This window comes from Apus apus, chromosome Z, assembly GCF_020740795.1.
Source record: "Apus apus isolate bApuApu2 chromosome Z, bApuApu2.pri.cur, whole genome shotgun sequence".
Taxonomy (NCBI): domain Eukaryota; kingdom Metazoa; phylum Chordata; class Aves; order Apodiformes; family Apodidae; genus Apus; species Apus apus.
Window position 1 is genome coordinate 59742626 of NC_067312.1, and position 8035 is coordinate 59750660.

Here is an 8035-nt window from a genome sequence, read left to right on the forward strand (position 1 = left end):
TTACATGGGGGAGGCGGAATGAAAAATGCTGCTGTACACTGCTCTTCTTTCCCTGCAGAATGGTAGAATGTAAGCCTATCTGTGCTTCCCCAGCTGTCTCCTCTTCCCCAGATCCCAGCTTTATGTTGATTTCATAATTGTTGCTTTTTACATAGACTTTGCAAACTGGAAGATGCTGATTTTTGCCGTAAGGACCAAATTCTATGTAGCCACAAACCAGCTGAAGCTCAAAGTAGGGTCAATATCCCATATTGTCCACTTTTCTGCAGTACAGCCTTAGGGTTATCATGTATACCATCTCAGTTTCTAAGCTTCTCTTAGCAATACTGGGTGCAATGATGTTTGCATGATACAGGCATCTGCCTGCGATAAGCCCAACAAATTGTCTTGCATGTTCTGTATTCAGGAAAAGAGGTGATGGGAACATCAGTTTTTATGCTGATATTCGAGCCTAGTGATCAGGTTTATGGCCTGCAAGGATGGGGTCTGGGCTTTACCAGGATCAGACTTTCAGTATGTGAATATTGCTTTGTTAGAGAAAATTTATGATGTTTTTAAATTCTTATTCTCTTTTCCTCCCTTCTTCTTTTGCTGTTTTTCTATGCAATACTCAAATAGTATTGGCACTGGTGAGTGAATATTTATAGTTTTATTATTATTATTTTATTTGCTGCAGTTCTAATAAATATTTTGTTATTACTTGTGTGTCTATTGATATATGAAGTTGGCTAAGTAAACTGAACTTGTATTTTTATGTTTGTTTTTTAAATAGCTTTGTGGTGATCATCCTTGTAAAAAATAAACTGTGCTTTGGAGCTAAACTGAAAAAATTAAATAGCCTAAATACATTATTTGATGTCCCATGGTGAATATCCTTATTCTCCCATACTGAAAGCAACGTTTTGCTGAATTTTCAGACTGTTTTCAAAATAGTCACCTATCTTCCCATATTAATATATTCTTTTTTTACTGGTGTGATACTACATACCTTATCTGAGTTGAAGAGCTGAAAAGTCTGTGAGATTCATTAGCTAATTTGAATGGAGATGGAGAAGATTAATTTCACTGTTCTTACTGGCACTGAGATAAGTTCAAAGGGACTGTACAGCCTCACACTTCACATGGCTATATGTTTGGAAAAAAAATGCAGCTATGGGTTCTGTTAAGTGAAAAGTATGGTCATGTTTTACAGAAAAAAAAAAAAGAAAATAGGAGATCAAAACTTACTATGTTTCAAATTACATATCACAGCACCTGTTCAGTTAAAGGGGAGCATGTTCAGATGCTGGATAGAAAAGGAAAAGGGTGCAATAAACTTGAATCCTATTTTACAGAGGGACCCCTTAAATGCTCTTATGTTCTCCATTCTGAGAGCAAAATTCCTAACAGCACACTATAGCAGTTCTGCTACATGTGGAATCCAGTAGAATTCTGGGACATCTATAGAAGGAAGTAATGCCTTTCCCTTTCAGATTATATTATCAACTTCCAGCTAAACATTTCCAGAGAGTTCCTGGCAGAACTTAACTAGACTTCATAGAGTGCATTTTATCTGTCCTGTGGAGATAACGAGCCAACAGCTATGATTCCTAGCCAGTTTATCAGTTTTACTCTTTTTTTGCTTATAGGAATGGAGCTGGCTAAGCAGATGACAGATAGATGACTGTTTTGCTCTGTGGTTCTGTTCTTGGCTTGTCTTCTTTTAAAAGAAGAAAATCAGTCTAGAGGGAGGGACAATGTTGTTGTACATTTTGGTTATTTACTAAAGGTAACCACATACTTCTGTTGCCCTCAAAAGCTAAGAAATCACTACATCCCTTCTGCTCCAGGAAGATGACTTATACTAATCCACCCTTCTTACCAGCAGCTTTTTGCATCTTCCCCAAGATCCAGAAATGAGAAAATCCTGGCAAGCTAATAATCTCAAACCACACAACTATGCCTAGAAAAAACATCAAGATTAATAAATCCTACCCCTAACCCCAAGCTCCAAAGTCCCTCTGAACCTCAGTGGGCTTCCTCAATGAATTACACAACCTAAACCACTTCTGGGCTGCCATAGCAGTCACCAGTCAGTAGGTTGCCTATATAACCTACCTTGAATGCTGACCATCAGAGCTGAACCCAAAAGATATACAGAGCTTATCTACTTGCTCTTCACCCACAGCAGCTTCACACTCAGTAACAAACATTTTCTTGAAACTATTGGAACAGCTGCAGTAGCAAAACACAGCTGTATTTTAGCCCAAGCACTTTTCATGAAGCATTGTGAAAATAATATTTTAACTAGCTGTATACCCTGTTACCACCCTACCATTGCCTCTTTCTTTAGTGTTATGAAATGATTAAAAAAATGACTAGACCTTGACATAACCACTCAATCTCAGTAAGCATCATTCTCAGCAGCAAATTTCTTATGCCCCAGCACATATCTAGGTAAATTAATCCCAATTGTTTTTTGCAGTAAATATAAAACATGCCCACACTTTCTGTTATTAAGCCAGTGAAATCCCCCATGCACTACAGGACTATCTAAACCCCTGCATCTCACTTCTTCACAAGCAGTGTCTGCCATCCAGAACACCTCACTACCTCTGTCACTCCCAGCAGTCCTTCTTAGTTTCCAAAGTTTATTAATTGTCTCTACCTTTTGCTTTGACAATTGCTGCCATATAGCCTTTCTCCTGACTTACATTTTTTTTCTGCAGTATCATCCCCATTTTTTCTAGGATGGTCTAGTGAAACTGAGGAATTTTTTTCAAATTATGTTTAAATTTCAATTTGCTGCTCCTTGTTTTGAGCCTGAAGAATGGCTTTTAAGACCAGAAAATTCTCTGTTTCTCCCAGTCTATCTCCTGATCTAATGGAAGCTAGTGTTTATACTTCTACTTAGAATCTTGATCTTGTGTAATCCTAAACAGATTAATAGTATGCCATTGGCAAGTTCGGCATTTCATTTGTAGCAATGGGATCCATTCTCCTACAGAGAATTAGTCCAAAATGCCATTAATTTAAACTGTTTTCAGGTAGCTTGTTTAGTAGAATGCATGGCTGTCACTGGAAAGAGTTGACAATGTATTCATGTCAGGGCCACAGGAGAAATTTTCTGTTCAGCCTTTGTGCCTGGAGTATCACAGTGATAAAGCTGGCATTTAGTTCCTGTTAGGAAATTCATCACCATGTTGAGGACTGTCCCCTGGGGTGGGAGTAATAGGAGGCTGTTTGTCACATGGAGAAATGCCCCTTCTATGCCCATTTGTGCCACACATGGCTCTTCCCACTGCGTGCATTCACCACGGAAGCTTTGGAAAGGCTTGTCTGGAATGATGCTTATATGCATACCCTCTTTAATGGTGTAACCCACGTCCTAGGATGTGATGTAAAAGAGAGGTGTCGACACCGTATGTACGAAAAATAGCTTGACCCAACTGTTTTAAAAAATGTTTTTTGTTTGCCTTTAAACTGCATGCTTTTAAAATGTTTAAATAATGAATAAAACAATCGAATTTCCTACCTTTATTTAAATGGCTATTTCTATTTCCTTTCTTGTGCATCTTTAACTGTAAATAAACATTTGTTTTTGGTTATGGGCTAACTGCTGGTTTTGACTTTACATCAGCATAGTACCTTTTAATAATATTTTGCTTTGCAGAATTCCCTTTTTAATTAGAAGGACGGTCTGCTGCTATGGTGTTGCAGTGGGAAGTGAAAAAGAATGGAATTTTGCATGGGAGATGTATAACCATACTGACACTGCAAAGGAAGATAAAGACATCCTGCTGTCTGCCATGAGCTGTGCCAAAGAATCATGGTTACTTTACAGGTGACCTTGATCAAAGTGTATGTTTGTGCATATAGAAGTAAATTATGAGAATACAAGGACTGTAATGTGCAAATCTGGTGGAGGCTTGCCTGCCACAGAAACGTGGCAGACCATTTACAGACCACTAGAAGAATCTTAAAAGAGTTTTCTTACAGGGAAAGTATGATAAATGGGGCAAACACAGACAATCCTTCTGCTGGTATAACATCCCAGATGCTGGTAATCTCTGTGAAAGGGATTTCCTGAGCTGGTAACTAGAGCACCAGGTCTAACACTGGGCCTGTCTTCTGCGTGTCTTCTAGTGACCTTTTTGAATTCAAATTACACCTTCAAGCTTTATAGCGGACTATGGCAACACATCCCATACTATAATTGTGTATCACATGAAAACATTATTCCTTTTGGTTTCTTTTAAACCAATGTATATTTCTAAATCCCACCCAGAAATTTTTTGGGGGTGAGGAATGTTAAGCTGTGCTTTTTCTGGCGCTCACTGTATTTTGATCACTCTGTTAAGCATGGTGGTGGCATGCAAAGCAGAGAAACTCAGCTTTTTCAAGATATTCAGGCACTGACTGCCACTGTCATCATTGGCTGATAGTTCCTTAAATACTTCTGAAGTCATGCCTTAGCCCCCATGAAAGCATCCAACACCTCTTGTTATTAGGTCTTGTCATAGGGGTCCCTGTAAAGAGATTCTGTAAAGAGATAACAGAGTGTCTCTCCACTGGCTCGCTTTCTAGGCTCCATGTCACAGCAAAGTGAGTCCCAGAAGCTGGAAGGGCAAACTGCTTCTGTCTTCCTGTGGTTGTCTTTCTGTAATACAGATAAGAAAAGCACGTATATCCACCTGATGTGCTACACCCTCATTTTACTGAGAAGTGGAGAGTCATTGTGCAAGAATCGGGCATTTCACCAACATAAGGACAAAATCTAAGCTGAGTACACAGCTCAGAGTGACATCACCTTTGGTATAACCTTCCACATTCTGGCATTTGTTAAGAAAGGAATTCTCAGCAATTATTATGGTATTTCCAGATCATCACTGTGAAATACCAAGTGATAGGTACAATTGTTATCTCCTTCTCTAACAGATACTTGCAATATGGACTCAGCGAGACATTATTTTCTTCCAATTATACTTCAGTCATCATCCTATATGTGGTGACTAAGGATATTGGGCACCGTATAGCCTGGGAATTTGTCACGGAAAACTGGCCACTATTAAGTGAAAGGTATGGTAAGCAACTAGCTTTATGTTCCCTTTATTTCTGTGTCTCTTAGGCTTCTTTCTCCATCTTTATAGCTCAGCTGTAAAAATTCAGATATATATTTTCCTTCCAGAGATGGCTTTTTAAAAATTACTGATAGAACTCCTTAAGTATGCAGAGCAGGATTTTCAGAAGATTCAACTCTGACCAGGGCTTAATGACAAAGTAGAGCTCAGACACAGAATTATTTAAAAATTAGTCTATTCCTGACTGTTTCAGTGCTTTTAACTGTTAAATTTACTGGAAAATCTCACTCTAAAATGGGTTTATCTGCTATCATTTCACAAGCATGGATATAAAATGCTGGAGTGAGATTGTAACCTCTTGTCCAAAGACAGTACAGAGAGATGAAGTGTTGAAGCATACAGGTTTATGAGCATTGCAAGGACCAACTACAGTATTATTCCCTGACTTCAGTCCTAACCCATTTCCAGCCTACCTATAATGATGCAGGTAAACTGCAGGTGAGCTTGGGCTCCCTGTCCTGAGCAAAGCAAACCTTTTGATGTCTGTTCCAAGCTTCCTCTCTCCTTGGCCAATAGTGAAAAGCAGCAGGGCTGTGACAAAGTACATTCTTACCACCTTTATTGGCAGAAGAGTCCATCAGGACCCTTTAGTGTCAGCATAACCAAGACCAGCTGGTCTTAGAGCATTCAAATGTGTATCTATATGGCTAAAGCTAGAAAAGGCAAGTTGTAGCAGGTTTGTGTCACATCAACTTGTTCCCTTATAAGTTTTCCTGTATTCCATATTGATAATAAATTTGCTGGGAAACTGGCCCATTATTTATAAAATAAAAGAGTAGTGTGTACATTAATTTATATGCTATCCTCAAGATACCAACAAACAGTAAATTGTTAGAATCATATCTAGCCTTTCTAGATAAGTTTGGCTGTATGGGCTCACAAAGATTATCAGTTTTAAGCAAAGAATTCAGGTTACCAAAGTCAAAACCACACATCTTCCGGGGAGACGAAACTGAAGGGTTATTAGTGTGCTCCAGCCTGCTCAAATGTCTACATTAATTATAATTATTTTAAAGGGGAAAAGAGTACACAATTGCAAGCTTCAGCTCAGTTGATATTTCCAACCTGGTAAAATAGTGGCAGTATTTTCAAATGAGATTAAATTTAGTATATTTGTTAACATGCTATTTGAAGGACCTTTATCTCAATTTTACAGGTATGGGAAGGAATTATTACATGATGTATTAAAAGTAATGGGAAGATTTGTCAATACAGATGTACAGATCCAAGAGGTAAATCAGTGCAGCAGTTAGTTTCAACTTGATGACCAGTTTGTAAATACAGGTTTTTAATTGTTTAAATATTTTTAAAAGAAATAATGAAATGTATTGTAGGATGGGGCTGTGTTGAGACATTGAGAAAAATGATATTTTCTCACCTGCAAAATAAACATCTGAACATGCACACACAGCTGTGCAGCCTGTGTGCGCAGTTGGTTGTTGCATGGCAAGGGAAGGGGTAGAAATGTTGTCCTGCTCTGTGGCTGCAGCATAAGAGGCTGCCTGCCCATGCACCGAACAGATGGCCTGCACATTTGTTACAGTTCTTTCCTGCCTGGCAACCCACATGAGACCATGAACAATAGGTTTTAATTGGGCTGGTGTACTTCTGGAAAAGGAGAATGGGCTTGGGGAAACCTGATGAAGGATGGAAATCTGTTGGAGGTGGCTGTAGGCTGTCTCATTTTATTCCTCACAATAATTCACGTATTAGTTCCTGGAAAAAAATAATAACCAGCACTGCTTGTTTCATTCTCTTTTCTTGTTCTTATGCCTCTAGTCCAAGTCTCCCTAGATTATTTCCCAAAATATTATTTTCTTTCCTCATTAGCTCAGCTTTTGTGCTGTCTGCACATGATACACATTTCTGTGCCAGTCCCAAACTGCTAGTATCTGTCATTACAAGCAAAATTTTACTTCCCCTTTTTCCTGTTGATTGATGCATGCATACAGGAAGTAAATGAGAAGAGCAACTCTGAGAGCTCCTAAAACCAAAGAAATCTCTCTTGAAAATTCATGAACTCTTTTTAAGTTTTTCACCTTTTATTCTTCAGGGCAAGTTATGTCCTTGGGATGTCAAAAGCAATAGCCCAGTGCTAGCATTTAAATTAACCTTCATCTTTGGAACTGAATGCCAATAGATAGTACCAAAGCTCTTTTTCCTCTTTCAAATCTATCTGTAGAGATCACCTTTGCCATGCTGTGTACAGGCAATGTACTAAAGGTTGGACTGCTGGCATATTAGGTTGCTGGTTGCCATGCTGACATTAGTCTCATTTCTCTTCTTGTTCATTTCCTGGTCCTCCCATGTATTTCTTTGCTATTCTTCAGTCCTCTTTTGTCTTCTGCTCATTAGACTGTTAGGAATTACTTACTTGTAGAACAGGCAGCACAAGAAGATTAGGCTACCCAATTAGTCCTAGCCACAGTGTAGTACCACCAGTACTAGTGAAGCTGACTGTACTTGAAAAGATTTTGAGGGATGGCAAAAGGGTACATTCCTGTTGGGCAATAAACTTTCCTGCCTTTATGTTAATCAGTAAACTTGCTCCATCCCCTCCTTAGTGCCTGTCATCTCCCTGCCAGTGTTCTGTACACTTCTGTCTAAAGCATCTGCCAGGTACTCAGTTGCTTGCTCCAAGTGAAGTCATGTGAAATGAGCTCATATGCTTATTTCTTCAGTTGCAGGTTTTTTATAATGCTACACTGGAAGAAGATGAAAGAGTGGCTACTACACTACTGCTGGAGTTTACAAAATTTGAAAATCTGGAAAGGAGAGAACTGCTAATCAAAGTTGCCAACTGGTTACAGAAAAATATAGATTATTGACTCAGAAAACAATTTCCAGTATATTTTAGAGTGCCATTCACTAGCATTTTGGTATTCATTTTAAGATGTAATTAAAGATAAAGCACA

General features: G+C 38.6%; 1 protein-coding gene across 1 annotated transcript in view; it reads left to right on the plus strand.

Moving 5' to 3' along the window:
• LVRN (laeverin) overlaps positions 1 to 8035 on the plus strand; it is a 35256-nt gene extending 27221 nt beyond the window's left edge. The window contains exons 17-20 of the mRNA XM_051642739.1: positions 3653 to 3823; positions 4918 to 5058; positions 6277 to 6352; positions 7802 to 8035. Of these exons, the coding sequence (XP_051498699.1) occupies positions 3653 to 3823; positions 4918 to 5058; positions 6277 to 6352; positions 7802 to 7948 (535 nt within the window). The 3' untranslated portion in view covers positions 7949 to 8035. The remainder of the gene's footprint in view (positions 1 to 3652; positions 3824 to 4917; positions 5059 to 6276; positions 6353 to 7801) is intronic.